Source organism: Salmo salar, chromosome 29, assembly GCF_965601325.2.
Source record: "Salmo salar chromosome 29, fSalSal1, whole genome shotgun sequence".
Taxonomy (NCBI): domain Eukaryota; kingdom Metazoa; phylum Chordata; class Actinopteri; order Salmoniformes; family Salmonidae; genus Salmo; species Salmo salar.
In genome coordinates, this window is record NC_138319.1 from 44,024,999 (window position 1) to 44,049,521 (window position 24,523).

Consider the following 24,523-nt stretch of genomic DNA (forward strand, 5'->3'; position numbering starts at 1 on the left):
CTATAGCAACACCCCAAAAGAAAAGGCTTTAGATGTGCCAAGTGAACCTGCAACCACAACACTTCAATAACACTTGACATGAGATCTTCTCTAGGCATTACAGGGATATGGCTCTGAATATATACAGCAACACCTCCCCCATAAGCATTCCTGTCTCTTCTACAGATGTTATATCCTTTTATTGCTACTGCTACTGCTACTGCTGTATCATGAAATGAATGATCTATGTTAGTCTCAGAAATGGCTAATATATGAATGTTATCTGATGTTAGCAAGTTATTAATTTCATGATCCTTATTTCTAAGGCTACATATATGAATATGGGCTATTTTCAGCCCTTTCCTGGGTAGCTGATCAGAGAGACATAATATGGAAAAGAAAGAGAAAAACTATACATTCAGCAGTCCATTAATGAATTGGTGTGTGTGTGTGTGTGGGCTGCAGGGTTGAAGCTACAAACCCATAGGCTTGGCTCTCTCATCCCTTCCAGGCTTCTGGGAGGGATGGTGGACAATGAGCCTGTCATAGCAGATGTAAGAAATGTCCCCACGCGCTCTGGCAGCTTTCATGGCTGGGATTAGTTCTTTCCTCTTCTGGCACATAGCTTCAGGATGGTCCTCGTTGAGGAAGATATACAGTACCAGTCAAAAGTGTTGACACACCTACTCATTCAAGGGTTTTTCTTGATTTGTTTTACTATTTTCTACATTGTAGAATACTAGTGAAGACTGGCAATCTATGAAATAACACATATGGAATCATGTAGTAACCAAAAAAGTGTTAAACAAATCAAAATATATTTTATATTTGAGATTCTTCAAAGTAGCCACCCTTTGCCATGATGACAGCTTTGCACACTCTTGGCATTCTCTCAACCAGCTTCATGAGGCAGTCACCTGGAATGCATTTCAATTAACAGGTGTGCCTTGTTAAAAGTTAATGTGCTTGAGCCAATCAGTTGTGTTGTGACAAGGTATACAGAAAATAGCCCTATTTGGTAAATGGCTGGGATCAGTTCTTTCCTCTTCTGGCGCCCAATTTCAGGATAGTCCTTGTTGAGGAAGATATACGTTCCTCTCAAGTTCTTGGCTCTTTCCAGAACAGCTACCTTGTCCTTAAACCTCAGGAACTTGATCACTATAAGTAAGCCTGTTGTAAAATAAATAGCATTAACCTGTTTCTGTCATTTTTTGGGGTGTGGTAGGCACTTGCTTTTGTTGGTAATTTCTGCAATATATCCTGTTCAAAACTTTTGTGAAGGTTTAATAAGGATCATACTCTTTTTTTTTCTTCTCAATTTTCGCCTAAAATGATATATCCAAATCTAACTGCCTGTAGCTCAGGACCTGAAGCAAGTATATGCATATTGTTAGTGTTGTAGGCAAATTTATGTTACTCTTCAATAACACAGACCGAAATCAAATCAGGGGGAGGAAAATAGGTTTATTCGTCCTCAGTGATGCTCTCTGTGATTCTCTCCAGTGGTTCTCCCTCCCCAGAACAAAGGGACAGCATGTAGTTTTATAACTCAGCCCTAGCCTGTGCTTGACCAATTATAATTCCTTGCAATAAAACTAGCCAATGGCCAAATAACAAGTATCCTATTTCAGAAGACATGTTCCTCCCATGTCTCTGAACCATTGATAAATAATACCCTATTACAGAAAAAACACAATTTCCATTGATCGTTGGTATTCTATTGACTCTCGTCCTCTTGACCTCTCGTCCTCTTGACCTCTCGTACTCTTGACCTCTCGTACTCTTGACCTCTCGTACTCTTGTCTCTGCGATTTGTATTTATGTTCGACATATTCTTACACTCCCCCCTAGAACATTTAAAAAATCAATATACTTACAATGTCTTTTTAGAAAACAATAAAAAACATGAAAAAAATATACATTATGAAAAACATTAGCTATTCACCAAGTCCTTTGAAAGTGACCAGCTCTTCCACTGGTATCAGTCCCATAGATAACTATTAGACATGACCAGCTCTGGTATCAGTCCCATAGATAACTATTAGACATGACCAGCTCTGGTATCAGTCCCATAGATAACTATTAGACATGACCAGCTCTGGTATCAGTCCCATAGATAACTATTAGACATGACCAGCTCTGGTATCAGTCCCATAGATAACTATTAGACATGACCAGCTCTGGTATCAGTCCCATAGATAACTATTAGACATGACCAGCTCTGGTATCAGTCCCATAGATAACTATTAGACATTATGTTCTTCCATTAGTGAGGAATTCTCCTTCCGTCTAACTGGTTGCATTTCACCGGTGATCTTGTGAATCGAGGGATATTGATTGGTGCAGCCTCAGACGATAGATTCTCATAACCTGTAACGAAGGAAACAAAAAAAAGTGAAAGAACATGTCCTGGTTTCAATAGAAATGGATATTTCTCATAGATTTCCCTAAGTTAGCATGTCCCGATCTTTCAGGGAAACGTTGGTCATTTCACCTAGATATCCTTAATATGAAGACTGCTGTATACAACATAGAAGTTTATCAGGTTCGGATCATCGCCCCAGATTGGCTCCCGATTGCTAATCAATCAGTTCTTTATTCTCCAGTCTCCGCTTTGTCATCAAAATGGACAACCTTGCAATGTCTGTCACATATTTGTTTACCATCCCCCTCTGTCCTGGCACTGCGTCTTGCCCCCCGTTGGGATGTATTACCCATTAGAGAGTTGTATGCAATAGTTAAGTTTGTGTCACTCATAAAGTAAATGTCTGCTTTTCTCTAATCTAACCTTCCTGTCACTATCACATTGTCCATTGTAGTAACTGCCCAGCCTGCCTTCCTCACACCCACCCCTCCACAATGCTTGAACCGGCTGTGTGTAAGATAAACTCAGGGTTTTCCAGCGAATTACTCTATAAACCCATCAGAGACCTGATCGAAAACCAACTCACAACAGTCGTGTTCAAGTAAAGTGGTATCTGGAGGAAGCTTCAGAGTAGCTGGATTTACATGGCTTCCTGTTCAACTATACCCATGTCCCATAGATCTTTACTCACTACTGTAGTGGCTTCCTGTTCAACATACCCATGTCCCATCGATCTTTAATCACTACTGTAGTAGTGTCCATAGCTTCCTTGCTAATGGGATATTGTTTTGTGAGGTGGAGCAACACCTGTCAAACTCAGTGGTTCCATATATAATAGCATGGTTCTGAACTGTAGAGCCCTGCAGTTGTCTAATTTGCCACGTCACCTTCCCTTCAGAAATGTTCAATGTAGAGTCAAGTTGCATAATAACATCAGGGCCATAAATAGGTTGTTCAGATGAGCCTATTCACACCCCTGCATCGATCTTCTTTGGACCAATAGAAATTGATAATGGTTTGGTCTGTTTCATATCTGTCAACTATACCCATGTCCCCTACAGTAGACCCACCCTAACCTCTACAGTAGACCCACCCTAACCTCTACAGTAGACCCACCCTAACCTCTACAGTAGACCCACCCTAACCTCTACAGTAGACCCACCCTAACCCCTACAGTAGACCCACCCTAACCCCTACAGTAGACCCACCCTAACCCCTACAGTAGACCCACCCTAACCTCTACAGTAGACCCACCCTAACCTCTACAGTAGACCCACCCTAACCCCTACAGTAGACCCACCCTAACCCCTACAGTAGACCCACCCTAACCTCTACAGTAGACTCACCCTAACCTCTACAGTAGACCCACCCTAACCTCTACAGTAGACCCACCCTAACCCCTACAGTAGACCCACCCTAACCTCTACAGTAGACCCACCCTAACCCCTACATACGGTAGACCCACCCTAACCCCTACGGTAGACCCACCCTAACCCCTACAGTAGACCCACCCTAACCTCTACAGTAGACCCACCCTAACCCCTACAGTAGACCCACCCTAAACCTTACAGTAGACCCACCCTAACCCCTACAGTAGACCCACCCTAACCCCTACAGTAGACCCACCCTAACCCCTACAGTAGACCCACCCTAACCTCTAAAGTAGACCCACCCTAACCTCTACAGTAGACCCACCCTAACCCCTACAGTTGACCCACCCTAACCTCTACAGTAGACCCACCCTAACCTCTACAGTAGACCCACCCTAACCCCTACAGTAGACCCACCCTAACCCCTACAGTAGACCCACCCTAACCTCTACAGTAGACCCACCCTAACCCCTACAGTAGACCCACCCTAACCCCTACAGTAGACCCACCCTAACCTCTACAGTAGACCCACCCTAACCCCTACAGTAGACCCACCCTAACCCCTACAGTAGACCCACCCTAACCTCTACAGTAGAACCACCCTAACCCCTACAGTAGACCCACCCTAACCCCTACAGTAGACCCTACCTAACCCCTACAGTAGACCCACCCTAACCCCTACAGTAGACCCACCCTAACCTCTACAGTAGACCCACCCTAACCTCTACAGTAGACCCACCCTAACCCTTACAGTAGACCCACCCTAACCTCTACAGTAGACCCACCCTAACCCCTACAGTAGACCCACCCTAACCTCTACAGTAGACCCACCCTAACCTCTACAGTAGACCCACCCTAACCCCTACAGTAGACCCACCCTAACCTCTACAGTAGACCCACCCTAACCTCTACAGTAGACCCACCCTAACCCCTACAGTAGACCCACCCTAATCTCTACAGTAGACCCACCCTAACCCCTACAGTAGATCCAACCTAACCCCTACAGTAGACCCAACCTAACCTCTACAGTAGAACCACCCTAACCTCTACAGTAGACCCACCCTAACCTCTACAGTAGACCCACCCTAACCCCTACGGTAGACCCACCCTAACCCCTACGGTAGACCCACCCTAACCCCTACAGTAGACCCACCCTAACCTCTACAGTAGACCCACCCTAACCCCTACAGTAGACCCACCCTAAACCTTACAGTAGACCCACCCTAACCCCTACAGTAGACCCACCCTAACCCCTACAGTAGACCCACCCTAACCCCTACAGTAGACCCACCCTAACCTCTAAAGTAGACCCACCCTAACCTCTACAGTAGACCCACCCTAACCCCTACAGTTGACCCACCCTAACCTCTACAGTAGACCCACCCTAACCTCTACAGTAGACCCACCCTAACCCCTACAGTAGACCCACCCTAACCCCTACAGTAGACCCACCCTAACCTCTACAGTAGACCCACCCTAACCCCTACAGTAGACCCACCCTAACCCCTACAGTAGACCCACCCTAACCTCTACAGTAGACCCACCCTAACCCCTACAGTAGACCCACCCTAACCCCTACAGTAGACCCACCCTAACCTCTACAGTAGAACCACCCTAACCTCTACAGTAGACCCACCCTAACCCCTACAGTAGACCCTACCTAACCCCTACAGTAGACCCACCCTAACCCCTACAGTAGACCCACCCTAACCTCTACAGTAGACCCACCCTAACCTCTACAGTAGACCCACCCTAACCCTTACAGTAGACCCACCCTAACCTCTACAGTAGACCCACCCTAACCCCTACAGTAGACCCACCCTAACCTCTACAGTAGACCCACCCTAACCTCTACAGTAGACCCACCCTAACCCCTACAGTAGACCCACCCTAACCTCTACAGTAGACCCACCCTAACCTCTACAGTAGACCCACCCTAACCCCTACAGTAGACCCACCCTAATCTCTACAGTAGACCCACCCTAACCCCTACAGTAGATCCAACCTAACCCCTACAGTAGACCCAACCTAACCCCTACAGTAGACCCACCCTAACCTCTACAGTAGACCCACCCTAACCCCTACAGTAGACCCACCCTAACCCCTACAGTAGACCCACCCTAACCCCTACAGTAGACCCACCCTAACCTCTAAAGTAGACCCACCCTAACCTCTACAGTAGACCTACCCTAACCCCTACAGTTGACCCACCCTAATCTCTACAGTAGACCCACCCTAACCTCTACAGTAGACCCACCCTAACCTCTACAGTAGACCCACCCTAACCCCTACAGTAGACCCACCCTAACCCCTACAGTAGACCCACCCTAACCTCTACAGTAGACCCACCCTAACCTCTACAGTAGACCCACCCTAACCCCTACAGTAGACCCACCCTAACCTCTACAGTAGACCCACCCTAACCTCTACAGTAGACCCACCCTAACCCCTACAGTAGACCCACCCTAATCTCTACAGTAGACCCACCCTAACCCCTACAGTAGATCCAACCTAACCCCTACAGTAGACCCAACCTAACCCCTACAGTAGACCCACCCTAACCTCTACAGTAGACCCACCCTAACCCCTACAGTAGACCCACCCTAACCCCTACAGTAGACCCACCCTAACCCCTACAGTAGACCCACCCTAACCTCTAAAGTAGACCCACCCTAACCTCTACAGTAGACCTACCCTAACCCCTACAGTTGACCCACCCTAATCTCTACAGTAGACCCACCCTAACCTCTACAGTAGACCCACCCTAACCTCTACAGTAGACCCACCCTAACCCCTACAGTAGACCCACCCTAACCCCTACAGTAGACCCACCCTAACCTCTACAGTAGACCCACCCTAACCCCTACAGTAGACCCACCCTAACCCCTACAGTAGACCCACCCTAACCTCTACAGTAGACCCACCCTAACCCCTACAGTAGACCCACCCTAACCCCTACAGTAGACCCACCCTAACCTCTACAGTAGAACCACCCTAACCTCTACAGTAGACCCACCCTAACCCCTACAGTAGACCCTACCTAACCCCTACAGTAGACCCACCCTAACCCCTACAGTAGACCCACCCTAACCTCTACAGTAGACCCACCCTAACCTCTACAGTAGACCCACCCTAACCCTTACAGTAGACCCACCCTAACCTCTACAGTAGACCCACCCTAACCCCTACAGTAGACCCACCCTAACCTCTACAGTAGACCCACCCTAACCTCTACAGTAGACCCACCCTAACCCCTACAGTAGACCCACCCTAACCTCTACAGTAGACCCACCCTAACCTCTACAGTAGACCCACCCTAACCCCTACAGTAGACCCACCCTAATCTCTACAGTAGACCCACCCTAACCCCTACAGTAGACCCAACCTAACCCCTACAGTAGACCCAACCTAACCCCTACAGTAGACCCACCCTAACCTCTACAGTAGACCCACCCTAACCCCTACAGTAGACCCACCCTAACCTCTACAGTAGACCCACCCTAACCCCTACAGTAGACCCACCCTAACCCCTACAGTAGACCCAACCTAACCCCTACAGTAGACCCACCCTAATCCCTACAGTAGACCCACCCTAACCCCTACAGTAGACCCACCCTAACCTCTACAGTAGACCCACCCTAACCCCTACAGTAGACCCACCCTAACCCCTACAGAAAAACCAACCCAAACATCTACAGTAGACATCGTAGGGTCAGAGTTGAATCCCACTAGTGTAGACAATGTGTTGTTCTGTTGCTTTTCCCACATCTCACGTATCATATCTCTCTTTATCTCTTTGGTATCTCTGTATATCTCTATAGTATCTTTCTATATCTCTATGGTATCTCTGTATATCTCTTTGGTATCTCTGTATATCTCTATGGTATCTCTCTATATCTCTATAGTATCTTTCTATATCTATATATCTCTATGGTATCTTTCTATATCTATATATCTCTATGGTATATCTCTATATCTCAATAAAATCTCTCTATATCTCTATTGTATTTATCTGTATCTCTATATCTCTACGGTATCTCTATATCTCTATGGTATCTCTCCATATTTCTATGGTATCTCTCTATATATCTATAGTATCTCTCTATATCTCAATGGAATCTCTCTATCACTATGGTTTTTATCTATATCTCCAAATCTTCGGTATCTCTCTATATCTCTATATTATCTCTCTATAACTCTATCTCTATTGCATCTCTCTATCTCTATGTTATCTCTGTCTCTATATTATCTCTCTATATCTCTATCTCTTTGGTATCTATATTTTTATGTTATCTCTCTATATCTCTATCTCTATTTTATCTCTCCATATCTCTATCTCCATGGTATTTGTCTATGTTTCCATCTCTATGGTATCTCTCTATTTCTATTTCTCTGTTATATCGCTCTATATCTCAGTGGTATCTCGCTATATCTCTATCTCTATGGTTTCTCTCTATATCTCTATCTTGATGGTATCTCTCTATCTCTGTGGTATCTCACTATATCTCTATCTCTATGGTATCTCTCTATATCTAAACCAAATCAAATCAAATGTATTTATATAGCCCTTCTTACATCAGCAGATGTCACAAAGTGCTATACAGAAACCCAGCCTAAAACCCCAAACAGCAAGCAATGCAGGTGTAGAATCACCTTTGCTAGGAAAAACTCCCTAGAAAGGCCCAAACTTAGGAAGAAACCTAGAGAGGAACCAGGCAATGAGGGGTGGCCAGTCCTCTTCTGGCTGTGCCGGGTGGAGATTATAACAGAACATGGCCAAGATGTTCAAATGTTCATAAATGACCAGCATGGTCAAATAATAGTAATCACAATGAACAGGTCAGGGTTCCATAGCCCGCAGGCAGAACAGTTGAAACTGGAGCAGCAGCACGGCCAGGTGGACTGGGGACAGCAAGGAGTCATCATGCCAGGTAGTCCTGAGGCATGGTCCTAGGGCTCAGGTCCTCTGAGAGAGACAAAGAAAGAAAGAGAGAAAGAGAGAATTAGAGAGAGCATGTTTAAATTAACACAGTTCACCTGATAAGACAGGAGAAATACTCCAGATATAACAGACTGACCCTAGCCCCCCGACACAAACTACTGCAGCATAAATACTGGAGGCTGAGACAGGAGGGGTCAGGAGACACTTTGGCCCCATCCGATGATACCCCCGGACAGGGTCAAACAGGCAGGATATAACCCCACCCACTTTGCCAAAGCACAGCCCCCACACCACCTGAGGGATATCTTCAACCACCAACTTACCATCCTGAGACAAAGCCGAGTATAGCCCACAAAGATCTCCGCCACGGCACAACCCAAGCGGGGGCGCCAACCCAGACAGGAAGACCACGTCAGTGACTCAACCCACTCAAGTGACGCACCCCTCCTAGGGACGGCATGGAAAAGCACCAGTAAGCCAGTGACTCAGCCCCTGTAATAGGGTCAGAGGCAGAGAATCCCAGTGGAAAGAGGGGGAACCGGCCAGGCAGAGACAGCAAGGGTGGTTCGTTGCTCCAGTGCCTTTCCGTTCACCTTCACACTCCTGGGCCAAACTACACTCAATCATAGGACCTACTGAAGAGATGAGTCTTCAATAAAGACTTATAGGTTGAGACCGAGTCTGTGTCTCTCACATGGGTAGGTAGACCATTCCATAAAAATGGAGCTCTATAGGAGAAAGCCCTACCTCCAGCTGTTTGCTTAGAAATTCTAGGGACAATTAGGAGGCCTGCGTCTTGTGACCGTAGCGTACGTGTAGGTATGTACGGCAGGACCAAATCGGAAAGATGGGTAGTAGCAAGCCCATGTAATGCTTTGTAGGTTAGCAGTAAAACCTGAAATCAGCCCTTGCCTTAACAGGAAGCCAGTGTAGAGAGGCTAGCACTGGAGTAATATGATCAAATTTTTTGGTTCTAGTCAGGATTCTAGCAGCCGTATTTAGCACTAACTGACGTTTATTTAGTGCTTTATCCGGGTAGCCGGAAAGTAGAGCATTGCAGTAGTCTAACCTAGAAGTAACAAAAGCATGGATACATTTTTCTGCATCATTTTTGGACAGAACATTTCTGATTTTTGCAATGTTACGTAAATGGAAAAAAGCTGTCCTTGAAACAGTCTTGATATGTTCGTCAAAAGAGAGATCAGGGTCCAGAGTAACGCCAAGGTCCTTCACAGTTTTATTTGAGACGACTGTACAACCATCCAGATTAATTGTCAGATTCAACAGAAGATCTCTTTGTTTCTTGGGACCTAGAACAAGCATCTCTGTTTTGTCCGAGTTTAAAAGTAGAACGTTTGCAGCCATCCACTTCTTTATGTCTGAGACACAGGCTTCCAGCGAGGGCAATTTTGGGGCTTCACCATGTTTCATTGAAATGTACAGCTGTGTGTCATCCACATAGCAGTGAAAGTTAACATTATATTTTCGAATGACATCACCAAGAGGTAAAATACATAGTGAAAATAATAGTGGTCCTAAACGGAACCTTGAGGAACACCGAAATTTACAGTTGATTTGTCAGAGGACAAACCATTCACAGAGACAAACTGATATCTTCCCGACAGATAAGATCTAAACCAGGCCAGAACTTGTCCATGTAGACCAATTTGGGTTTCCAATCTCTCCAAAAGAATGTGGTGGCCGATGGTATCAAAAGCAGCACTAAGATCAAGGAGCACGAGGACAGATGCAGAGCCTCGGTCTGACGCCATTGAAAGGTCATTTACCACCTTCACAAGTACAGTATCAGTGCTATGATGGGGTCTAAAACCAGACTGAAGCATTTTGTATACACATTGTTTGTCTTCAGGAAGGCAGTGAGTTGCTGTGCAACAGCTTTTTCTAAGATTTTTGAGAGGAACGGGAGATTCGATATCGGCCAATTTAGTTTTTTATATTTTCTGGGTCAAGGTTTGGCTTTTTCAATTGAGGCTTTAATACTGCCACTTTTAGTGAGTTTGGTACACATGTGGTGGATAGAGAGCCGTTTATTATGTTCAACATAGGAGGGCCAAGCACAGGAAGCAGCTCTTTCAGTAGTTTAGTTGGAATAGGGTCCAGTATGCAGCTTGAAGGTTTAGAGGCTATGATTAATTTCATCATTGTGTCAAGAGATATAGTACTAAAACACTTTAGTGTCTCCCTTGATCCTCGGTCCTGGCAGAGTTGTGCAGACTCAGGACAACTGAGCTTTGGAGAAATACGCAGATTTAAAGAGGAGTCCGTAATTTGCTTTCTAATGATCATGATCTTTTCCTCAAAGAAGTTCAGGAATTTATTACTGCTGAAGTGAAAGCCATATCTCTATGTTATATCTATATGGTATCTCTCTATATCTCTATTCTATGGTATCGCTCCATATCTCTATCTCTATGATATATCTCTATATACAGAAGATAGCCCTATTTGGGAAAAGACCAAGACCATATTATGGCATGAGCAGCTCAAATAAGCAAAGAAACGACAGTCCATCATTACTTTAACACATGAAGGTCAGTCAATCCTGAAAATGTCAAGAACTTTGAAAGTTTCTTCAAGTGCAGTCGCAAAAACCATCAAGCGCTGTGATGAAACTGGCTCACGTGAGGACCGGCACAGGAAAGGAAGACCCAGAGTTACCTCTGCTGCAGAGGATACGTTCATTAGAGTTACCAGCCTCAGAAATTGCAGCCCAAATAAATGCTTCACAGAGTTCAAGTAACAGACACATCTCAACATCAACTGTTCAGAGGAGACTGCGTGAATCGGCCTTCATGGTCAAATTGCTGCAAAGAAACCACTACTAAAGGACACCAAAAATAAGAAGAGACTTGCTTGGGCCAAGAAACACGAGCAATGGACATTAGACCAGTGGAAATCTGTCCTTTGGTCTGATGAGTCCACATTTTACATTTTTGGATCCAACCAGTGTGTCTTTGTGAGATGCAGAGTAGGTGAACGGATGCTTTCTGCATGTGTGGTTCCCACGGTGAAGCATGGAGGAGGTGGTGTTATGGTGTGGGGGTGCTTTGCTGGTGACACTGTCAGTGATTTATTTAGAATTCAAGGCACACTTAACCAACATGGTTACCACAGCATTCTGCAGCTATACGCCATCCCATCTGGTTTGCTCTTAGTGGGACTATCCTTTGTTTTTCAACAGGACAATGACCCAACACACCTCCAGGCTGTGTAAGGGCTATTTGACCAAGAAGGAGAGTGATGGAGTGCTGCATCAGATGACCTGGCCTCCACAATCACCCAACCTCAACCCAATTGAGATGGTTTGGGATGAGTTGGACCACAGAGTGAAGGAAAAGCAGCCAACAAGTGCGCAGCCTATGTGGGATTTCAAGACTGTTGGAAAAGCGTTCCTGGTGAACAGAATGCCAAGCGTGTAGACCCACCCTAACCCAAAGCTGTCATCAAGGCAAAGGGTGACCTCTTTGAAGAATCTCAAATATAAAATGTATTTGGATTTGTTTTTGGTTACTACATGATTTCATATGCGTTATTTCGTAGTTTTAATGTATTCACTATTATTCTACAAGTATTATTCTACAATGTAGAAAATAGTCAAAGTAAAGAAAAATACTTGAATGAGTCGGTGTGTCCAAACGTTTGTTGTCTGAGAGCATGTGTTAGAGGTGCCAGGATAACTCTCTCTGTGTTGTGAATATTCTCATCTGGCTCCAGACACCATGGACAAACAGGCTTGTGTGTGTGTGTGTGTTTGTATATGTATATATATATATATATATATATATATATATATATATATATATATATATATATATATATATATATATATACACACAGTAATCCTAATTTTCATGTCTCTCTTTCTCTGGGCAGGTTGTCAAGGGATGTGGGATATCATCGCTTGTTGGCCGTCTGCCAGGGTGGGAGAGGTCATCACCATCAAGTGTCCTAAGTACTTCAGTTACTTCTCTGACCATATAGTCAAACATAAAGGTAAATATTACTTCTCCCACCATATAGTCAAATATAAAGGTAAACATTACTTATTATACAATACATAATACAGAATATATCATAATGAATATATAGAATACAGAATATACATATATCTACAGAGTACAGAATCCATCATAGAAATAATAAAGAATATACAGAATACAGAATACACAGTATACATAATATAGAATATATAAAACAGAATATACAGAATACAGAATACAGAGAATAGTAGAATACAGAATATAGAATACAGAATATAGAATACAGAATATAGAATACAGAATATACAGACTATATAATAAACAATATACAGAATACAGAATACACAGTATACATAATATAGAATATATAAAACAGAATATACAGAATACAGAATACAGAGAATATAGAATACAGAATATAGAATACAGAATATAGAATACAGAATATAGAATACAGAATATACAGACTATATAATAAACAATATACAGAATACAGAGAATACAGAATATAGAATACAGAATACACATAATACACAGAATGTATACTAAATATAATATACAGAATACAGAGAACACAGAATACAGAATATACAGCATATATAATAAATAATATACAGAATATACATAATACACAGAATATATAATACAGAATATACAGAGAATACAGAATAGAGAATATGCAGTGCCTTCGGAAAGTATTCAGACCCCTTGACTTTTTCCACATTTTGTTATGTTACAGCCTTATTCTAAAATGTATTAAATAAATACAAATCCTCAGCAATCTACACACAATACCCCGTAATGACAAAGCAAAAACAGTTTTTTAGAAATGTTTGCAAATGTATTAAAAATAAAAAACAGAAATACCTTATTTACATAAGCATTGAGACCCTTTGCTACGAGACTCGAAATTGAGCTCAGGTGCATCCTGTTTCCATTGATGATCCTTGAGATGTTTCTTCAACTTGATTGGAGTCCACTAGTGGTAAATTCAAATGATTGGATATGATTTGAAAAGGCACACACCTAACTATATAAAGTTGACAGTGCATGTCAGAGCAAAAACCAAGCCATGAGGTCGAAGGAATTGCCCGTAGAGCTCCAAGACAGGATTGTGCCGAGACACAGATCTGCGGAAGGGTACCAAAACATTTTGTGCAGCATTGAAGGTCCCCAGGAACACAGTGGCCTCCATCATTCTGAAATGGAAGAAGTTTGGAACCACCAAGACTCTTCCTAGAGCTGCTTGCCAGGTCTTTTACTGAGGAGTGGCTTCCATCTGGCCTGCAACTCTGTCGCACGCTGAGTATATACATAGTCAATGGTAGGCTTCGAGGGGACTCCTACGGTAGGTACACCTATAGCTCATCTCTTGGCAATAGTACTGTAGACTACTTTATCACTGACCTCAACCCAGAGTCTCTCAGAGCGTTCACAGTCAGCCCACTGACACCCCTATCAGGTCACAGCAAAATCACAGTCTACTTGAACAGAGCAATACTCAATCATGAGGCATCAAAGCCAAAGGTACTGAATAATATTAAGAAATGCTATAGATGGAAGGAAAGTGGACAAAACGTTTCACTGTAATAGTGAAGGTGTAAAATTGGCAGTAGAAAACCTAAACAGTGTATTTGACTTTCCTATAAAATCTAAAAATGTCAAGCAGAAAATCTAAGAAAATGAACAACAATGACAAATGGTTTGATGAAGAATGCAAAAACCTAAGAAAGAAATGTGAGAAACCTGTCCAACCAAAAACACAGAGACCCAGAAAACCTGAGTCTACCCCTTCACTATGGTGAATCACTAAAACAATACAGAAATACACTACGGGAAAATAAGGAACAGCACGTCAGAAATCAGCTCAATATAAGAATCTATAGACTCTAACAACTTCTGGGAAAATTGGAAAACATTAAACAAACACAAAGCGTTATCTATCCAAAATGGAGATGAATGAGGTAGCGTGGTTTGTTCTGCGATGTGTAATTTATTGAGAACACTGCCACAACTGAAGGTCTGCTGGTTGGATTTTTATTTACCCTGCGCATGAACAGACAACGCACAATATTATAGCCCTTGGTGCAGTCACAGCTCTCAGCTACCTGCGCGAACACATGGAAACTCACTCAAACACTGTCCCAAGTACTCACAAGTTACAGCAGGTACCCTAGCTAGCGAGCTCGGTGAAACTTGTTAACATAAATCTTTATATTGTACATATTGTAACAAACGTATGGTTGCATAACAGCACATTGTGTAACATTACCACGGTTTTATATTGAACAGTAGCGGAGCCAAGGACAACATACCTCGCTAGCTGAAGGTCAGGCAAGAGAGAACAATAGGCGGGTACAGTAACACAGATACCCCACGATGGACCAAACCAAAATATACAACAATAGGAGGGTACAGTAACACAGATACCCCACGATGGACCAAACCAAAATATACAATAATAGGAGGGTACAGTAACACAGATACCCCACGATGGACCAAACCAAAATATACAACAATAGGAGGGTACAGTAACACAGATACCCCACGATGGACCAAACCAAAATATACAATAATAGGAGGGTACAGTAACACAGATACCCCACGATGGACCAAACCAAAATATACAACAATAGGAGGGTACAGTAACACAGATACCCCACGATGGACCAAACCAAAATATACAATAATAGGAGGGTACAGTAACACAGATACCCCACGATGGACCAAACCAAAATATACAAAACTTTCACAATCAAGTGTATTTATAATATATATATATATATATATATATATATATATATATATATATATATAGTGTTTGTACACAATAAATAACATTAGCTATGCAGCTGTAATTAAATAAAAAAACACACCTTATTAATATTATCATTAACCCTGTTTGAACTGATCCTTGGTAATCAACATCACACTGTTACATAATAAACCAAACACCACCACCAACACCAACACCACCAACACCAACACCACCAACAACACCACCAACACCACCAACACCAACACCAACACCAACACCACCACCACCACCAACACCAACAACACCACCACCACCACCACCAACAACACCACCAACACCAACACCACCACCACCACCAACAACACCAACACCAACAACACCAACACCAACAACACCACCACCAACACCACCAACACCAACAACACCACCACCACCAACACCAACACCAACAACAACACCACCACCAACACCACCAACAACACCAACACCAACACCACCACCAACACCAACAACAACACCACCACCACCACCAACACCAACACCAACAACAACACCACCCACCAACACCACCAACAACACCACCACCAACACCAACAACAACACCAACACCAACACCACCACCAACACCAACAACAACACCACCACCACCACCAACACCAACACCAACAACAACACCACCACCAACACCACCAACAACACCACCACCAACACCAACAACAACACCACCACCAACAACACCACCACCAACACCAACAACAACACCACCACCAACACCAACACCAACACCAACAACAACACCACCACCAACACCAACACCACCACCACCACCAACACCAACACCAACAACACCAACACCACCAACAACACCACCACCACCAACACCACCACCACCAACACCAACACCAACAACACCAACACCACCAACACCACCACCAACAACAACACCACCACCACCAACACCAACAACACCACCACCAACACCAACAACACCACCACCAACACCAACAACACCAACACCAACACCACCACCACCACCAACACCAACAACACCAACACCAACAACACCACCACCAACAACAACACCACCACCAACACCAACACCACCACCAACAACAACACCAACACCAACAACACCAACACCAACAACACCAACACCAACAACACCAACACCACCAACACCACCACCAACAACAACACCACCACCAACACCAACACCAACACCACCACCAACACCAACAACACCACCACCAACACCAACAACACCACCACCACCAACACCAACAACACCAACACCAACACCAACAACACCAACACCACCAACACCACCACCAACACCAACACCACCACCAACACCAACAACACCACCAACACCAACAACACCACCACCAACACCAACACCAACAACACCAACACCAACAACACCAACACCAACACCACCAACACCAACACCAACACCAACAACAACACCAACACCACCACCAACACCAACACCAACAACAACACCAACACCAACAACACCAACACCACCACCAACACCAACACCAACAACAACACCACCACCAACACCAACACCAACAACAACAACAACACCACCACCAACAACACCAACAACACCAACACCAACACCACCACCAACACCAACAACACCAACACCAACAACACCAACACCAACAACAACACCACCACCACCACCACCACCAACAACACCACCAACACCACCAACACCAACACCAACACCAACAACACCAACACCAACACCAACAACAACAACACCAACACCAACAACACCACCAACACCAACACCAACAACACCAACAACACCAACACCAACAACAACACCACCAACAACACCAACACCAACAACACCAACACCAACACCAACACCACCAACAACACCAACACCAACAACACCAACACCAACAACAACACCAACACCAACACCAACACCAACAACAACACCACCAACAACACCAACACCAACACCACCACCAACAACACCAACAACACCAACAACACCAACACCAACACCAACAACAACACCAACACCAACACCAACACCAACACCACCACCAACAACACCAACAACACCAACAACACCAACAACACCAACAACAACACCAACACCAACAACAACACCAACACCAACAACAACACCAACACCAACACCAACAACAACACCACCAACAACACCAACACCAACACCACCACCAACAACACCAACAACAACAACAACACCAACACCAACACCAACAACAACAACAACACCAACACCAACAACAACACCACCACCAACACCAACAACACCAACACCAACACCAACACCAACAACAACACCACCAACAACACCAACACCAACACCACCACCAACAACACCAACACCAACAACAACACCAACAACACCAACAACACCAACAACACCACCACCACCAACACCAACACCAACAACAACACCAACAACAACACCAACACCACCACCAACAACACCAACACCAACAACAACACCAACAACACCAACAACACCAACAACACCACCACCACCAACACCAACACCAACAACAACACCAACAACAACACGAAGAGTTATCTTTCCAAAACAGAGATGTATGGATAAACCACTTCTCCAGTCTGATTGGCTCTATAACAAAGAACAAACAGCATAAACATATACATGATCAAATACAAATCATTGAATCAACTATTAAAGACGACCAGAACCCACTGGATTCTCCAACTACATTGAATGAACTACAGGACAAAATAAAAACCCTCCAACCCAAAAAGGCCTGTGGTGTTGATGGTTTCCTCAATGAAATGATCAAATATACAGACCACAAATTCCAATTGGCTATACATAAACTCTTTAACATCATCCTTAGCTCTGGCATCTTCCCCAATATTTGGAACCAAGGACTGATCACCCCAATTCACAAAAGTGGAGACAAATTTGACCCCAATATCTTCCATGGGATATGCGTCAACAGCAACCTTGGGAAAATCCTCTGCATTATCATTAACAGCAGACTTGTACATTTCCTCAGCGAAAATAGTGTACTGAGCAAATGTAAAATTGGCTTTTTACCAAATTACCGTACGACAGACCACGTATTCACCCTGCACAGCCTAACTGACAAACAAACAAACCCAAACCAAAGCAAAGTCTCCTCATTCTTTGTTGATTTAAAAAAAGCTTTTCACTCAGTTTGTCACGAGGGTCTGAGGGTCTGCTGTACAAATGGATGGGAAGTGGTGTTGGGGGAAAAACATACCACATTATAAAATCCATGTACACAAACAACAACTGTGCAGGTAAAATTGACAAAAAACACACATTTCTTTCAACAGGGGGTTTGGGTGAGACAGGAATACAGCTTAAGCCCCACCCTCTTCAACATATATATCAACGAATTAGCGAGGGCACAAGAACAGTCTGCAGCTAGAATCTGAAGTCAAATCTCTACTGTTTGCTGATGATCTGGTGCTTCTGTCCCGAACCAAGGAGGGCCTCCAGCAGCACCTAGATCTTCTGCACAGAATCTGTCAGACCTGGGCCCTGACAGAGCTGGGCCCTGACAGACCTGGGCCCTGACAGACCTGGGCCCTGACAGACCTGGGTCCTGAGAGTAAATCTCAGTAAGACAAAAATAATGGTTTTCCAAAAAAGGTCCAGTTGCCAGGACAACAAATACAAATTCCATCTAGACACCGTTGCCCTAAAGCACACAGAAAACTATACATACCTCGGCCTTAACACAGGTAACTTCCACAAAGCTGTGAACGATCTGAGAGACAAGGCAAGAAGGGTATTCTATGCCATCAAAAGCAACATAAAATTTGACATACCAATTAGGATCTGGCAAAAAATACTTGAATCAGTTATAGAACCCATTGCCCCTTATGGTTGTGAGGTATGGGGTCCGCATGCCAAACGATAATTCACAAAATGAAGCAAACACCAAATTGAGACTCTGCATACAGAATTCTGCAAAAATATCCTCTGTGTACAACGTAAAATACCAAATAATGCAGAGCAGAATTAGGCTGCTAACTATCAAAGTCCTGAAAAGATGTTAAATTCTACAACCACCCAAGAGGAAGCGATTCCCAAACCTTCCATAACAAAGCCATCATCTACAGAGAGATGAACCTGGAGAAGAGCCACCTAAACAAGCTGGTCCTGGGGCTCTGTTCACAAACACAAACAGACCCCACAGAGCCTCAGGACAGAAACACAATTATACCCAAACAAATCATGAGAAAACAACAAGATAATTACTTGACACATTGGAAGGAATTTACAAAAAAACAGAGCAAACTAGATTGATATTTGGCCCTAAACAGAGAGTGCACATTGGCAGAATACCTGACCACTGTGACTGACCCAAAATTAAGGAAGTCTTTGACTATGTACAGACTATGTACAGACTATGTACAGGCCACCGTAGGCAGACCTGGCTCTCAAGAGAAGACAGGCAGAGAAGACAGGCTATGTGCAACACTGCCCACAAAATGAGGTGGAAACTGAGCTGCACTTCATAGCCTCCTGCCAAATGTATGACCATATTAGTGACACATATGTTACACAGAGCCACAAAGAATCAGATTTTGATAAATTCCCATATCTACTGGGTGAAATACAACAGTGTTACATCACAGCATCAAGATTTGTGGCCTGTTGCCACAAGAAAAGGGCAACCAGTGAAGAACAAACACCATTGTAAATACAACCCATATTTATGTTTATTTATTTTCCCTTTTGTACTTTAACTAATTGCACATCAATACAACACTTTGAAATGGCTTAATACTTTTGGAACTTGTGTGAGTGTCATGTTTTCTGTTAATTTCATGTTGTTTATTTCACTTTTGTTTATTTTCTATTTCACTTGCTTTGGCAATTTAAACATGTTTCCCATGCCAATATAGCCCCTTAAATTTAAATTGAATTGACAGTAAGAGAGAAGGGTAGGTAAAGAGAAAGAGAGAGACAGTAAGAGAGAGGTAGAGAGAGAGAGAGGGGTAGAGAGAGAGAGAAAGACAGTAAGAGAGAGGGGTAGGGAGAGAGCGAGAGGGTGAGAGAGAGAGGTAGAGAGAGGTAGAGAGAGAGAGAGGGGTAGGTAGAGAGAGGGGTAGAGAGAGAGGGGTAGAGAAAGAGAGAGAGGGAGGTAGAGCGGGAGGTAGAGAGGGAGTGGTAGAGAGAAAGAGAGAGGTAGAGAGAGGTAGAGAGAGAGAGGGGTAGAGAAAGAGAGAGAGGGAGGTAGAGAGGGAGTGGTAGAGAGAAAGAGAGAGGTAGAGAGAGGTAGAGAGAGAGAGGGGTAGGTAGAGAGAGAGAGGGTAGAGAGCGAGAGAGTGGTAGAGAGAGAGAGGGTTAGAGAGAGAGAGGTAGAGAGAGGTAGAGAGAGAGAGAGAGAGAGAGAGAGGGGGGTAGGTAGAGAGAGGGGTAGAGAGAGAGAGAGGGGTAGAGAGAGAGAGAGGGAGGTAGAGAGGGAGGTAGAGAGGGAGGTAGAGATGGAGCAGAAGAGAGAAAGAGAGAGGTAGAGAGAGAGAGAGGGGTAGGTAGAGAGAGAGAGAGGTAGAGAGAGAGAGATAGGTAGAGAGAGAGGTAGAGCGAGAGAGGTAGAGAGAGAGAGAGAGGGTAGAGAGAGGTAGAGGTAGAGAGAGAGACAGAGAGAGGGGTAGAGAGAGAGAGAGGGGTAGAGAGTGAGAGAGGGGTAGAGAGAGAGAGAGGGGTAGAGAGAGAGGGAGGTATAGAGAGGGAGGTAGAGAGAGAGAGGGAGGTAGAGAGAGAGAGGGGTAGAGAGGTAGGTAGAGAGAAAGAGAGAGAGAGAGAGAGGGGCAGAGAGAGAGAGAGAGACAGAGAGAGGGGTAGAGAGAGAGGGAGGTATAGAGAGGGAGAGAGGGGCAGAGAGAGAGAGGGGTAGAGAGGTAGGTAGAGAGAAAGAGAGAGAGACAGAGAAATGGGACAAGGGAGCAGTGCAGGCTTCAGGAGATACTGCGGTTATGTAGAGAACCACAAAGGACTTGAGCAGCTAACATCATCACACATCCTCATCTATCCCCATGCATTATTTATACACTATTGAAAAATTTACATATAAACTGCAAGTCGTATGAAATATGAATGGTGCTGTGTGTTTGTGAAACAGATGTTAATTGTACTCTCCTTGTGTTGTGTTTTGTTGAAATAAATGACCTCGGCCAGCGGTCCCAGTTCAGTATTGTTTATTATCCGTAGTTAAATAGGAAACAGAACCTTTGTTGTGCAGGGCTTAACGATGTTGATGGCTGACGATGGTAAAATCTTGTAGCATGAAGACAACTGTGTTAGCTTATGTGACCATTACGTCGGTGTCTGCTAGCTAACACACTTATATACAGCATCATATGCCAAAGCACATCCCAGAAAGCCCCTCAATCCCTAACAGGTACCATATACCCACACGTATAAATCAGTAATGTACAGCAAACTTGTACACATTGCTGCCCGCAACCCCAGCAACCCCCTAACTAAACCATGAGTTCCTCCTCCATTGTAACCTCTACATACTAACATGGTGAATTCTGTCCCTCTGGGAAGGACTGGCAGGCGAAGTCACTGTCTCCCCAAAGTCCAGAGGCAAATCAACAGATTCACTAGAAAACAGCAGCTGCACAGCGTAGGATGCACTCAAAACCCCCATGTATTGGCTCAACATGAGAGTGGCATCAGAGTGGCATCAGAGTGCTATCAGACTGGCATCAGTAGCATCAGTGGCATCACAGTGGCATCACAGTGGCATCAGAGTGCTATCAGAGTGGCATCAGAGTGGCATCAGAGTGGCATCAGAGTGCTATCAGAGTGGCATCAGAGTGGCATCAGAGTGGCATCAGAGTGGCATCAGAGTGCTATCAGAGTGGCATCAGAGTGGCATCAGAGTGCTATCAGAGTGGCATCAGAGTGGCATCAGAGTGGCATCAGAGTGCTATCAGAGTGGCATCAGAGTGGCATCAGAGTGGCATCAGAGCGGCATCAGAGCGGCATCAGAGTGCTGTCAGAGTGGCGTCAGAGTGGCGTCAGAGTGGCGTCAGAGTGGCGTCAGAGCGGCGTCAGAGCGGCGTCAGAGGCAGGGCTAGTCAGAGATAACGCCATGTGGACATCAATAGATCCATCTGGTTAAAACAACTATTCCCTTTTTACATTTCATGATATAAATAGACCGCAGTTCATTTATATTCTGCTCTGTTAAGATGATGCAAATTAATTAATTATTGTCATTCTGTTGAAATAATAAAGCACTGTTTTGAGCCTAGAAATGTACTTACAATCAGATAACACAATCACAACTTAATTTGTTGATAAGTCTTATAATTAACTTTTTATTTTTCTGAGAAAGAACCAGGTTTCTGATAAGATGGAAATGTATTTTCCCGAGATGGCGTCATGAACTCAACCGTAGGAATCAAAGTCTGATGACGACTACTGCTGATTCAGCCACTAAAGGCTTGTCTAATTTGATTGTATTTTTGGGGGTTTTGTGTTGCGGTTTTGAGTTATTTCCCCCTGTAGTTGAGTCAGCGTAGCGTTTCCAGGGACCTTGGTCTGTAATGAGGTTCCAGTCAGAGAGACATAATCAACCTGTCACTGCTAATATCCATCCAGTCTATACCTGGCCTTCTACTGCTGAGTTACCTAGCCACCGTGCTTCTTTCACATGCATTGCTTGCTGTTTGGGGTTTTAGGCTGGGTTTCTGTACAGCACTTTGAGATATCAGCTGATGTACGAAGGGCTATATAAATACATTTGATTTGATTTGAGTTAACATTGAAATACCACATCATGCTTCTTTATGACCTTGTGGGGGTTTTTTTCTTCCCCGAGACCCTTTCAAAACCGTTGCATGACATTTCTACTGCAAGTACGGTTTCATATCTGACCTGTATGTGTTCTCACAGCAGAAAGAGCAGGCTGAAACTGCGCTGTTGTCGTGGAGATAATGGCAGATGTTGTTCTGAGAGTACGGACTGGAGAAGACTTTAGACCCATGTCCCAGATCCGTACTGACGGAAGGTCAAACTGAAGACTTTAGACCCATGTCCCAGATCCGTACTGACGGGCAGGTCAAACTGAAGACTTTAGACCCATGTCCCAGATCCGTACTGACGGCAGGTCAACCTGAAGACTTTAGACCCATGTCCCAGATCCTTACTGACGGGCAGGTCAAACTGAAGACTTTAGACCCATGTCCCAGATCCTTACTAACGGAAGGTCAACCTGAAGACTTTAGACCCATGTCCCAGATCCTTACTGACGGCAGGTCAAACTGAAGACTTTAGACCCATGTCCCAGATCCTTACTGACGGAAGGTCAAACTGAAGACTTTAGACCCATGTCCCAGATCCTTACTGACGGGCAGGTCAAACTGAAGACTTTAGACCCATGTCCCAGATCCTTACTGACGGAAGGTCAAACTGAAGACTTTAGACCCATGTCCCAGATCCTTACTGACGGCAGGTCAAACTGAAGACTTTAGACCCATGTCCCAGATCCTTACTGACGGCAGGTCAAACTGAAGACTTTAGACCCATGTCCCAGATCCTTACTGACGGAAGGTCAAACTGAAGACTTTAGACCCATGTCCCAGATCCTTACTGACGGAAGGTCAAACTGAAGACTTTAGACCCATGTCCCAGATCCTTACTGACGGCAGGTCAAACTGAAGACTTTAGACCCATGTCCCAGATCCTTACTGACGGAAGGTCAAACTGAAGACTTTAGACCCATGTCCCAGATCCTTACTGACGGAAGGTCAAACTGAAGACTTTAGACCCATGTCCCAGATCCTTACTGACGGAAGGTCAACCTGAAGACTTTAGACCCATGTCCCAGATCCGTACTGACGGGCAGGTCAAACTGAAGACTTTAGACCCATGTCCCAGATCCTTACTGACGGCAGGTCAAACTGAAGACTTCAAATCAGTCTGAAACGGAGTCTCTAATCCTTGACAGCGCAGTAGCAGTAATAGGAGAACCTTAACCATGAGGGATTAGACCCCGTGAGCCTGTTAATACATCAGACAGGAGGGGTGTTACACTGCTACACAATGTTAACCCTCTCTGGGCCAGCCTCTAC

At 44.3% G+C, this 24,523-nt stretch overlaps 1 protein-coding gene across 1 annotated transcript in view; it reads left to right on the forward strand.

Annotated features, from left to right (window-relative positions):
• Positions 1–24,523, forward strand: part of LOC106590716 (vasoactive intestinal polypeptide receptor) — a 165,339-nt gene that overhangs the window by 20,772 nt on the left and 120,044 nt on the right. Inside the window, exon 3 of the mRNA XM_045710828.2 lies at positions 12,551–12,670. Coding sequence (XP_045566784.1) covers positions 12,551–12,670 — 120 coding nt within the window. The remainder of the gene's footprint in view (positions 1–12,550; positions 12,671–24,523) is intronic.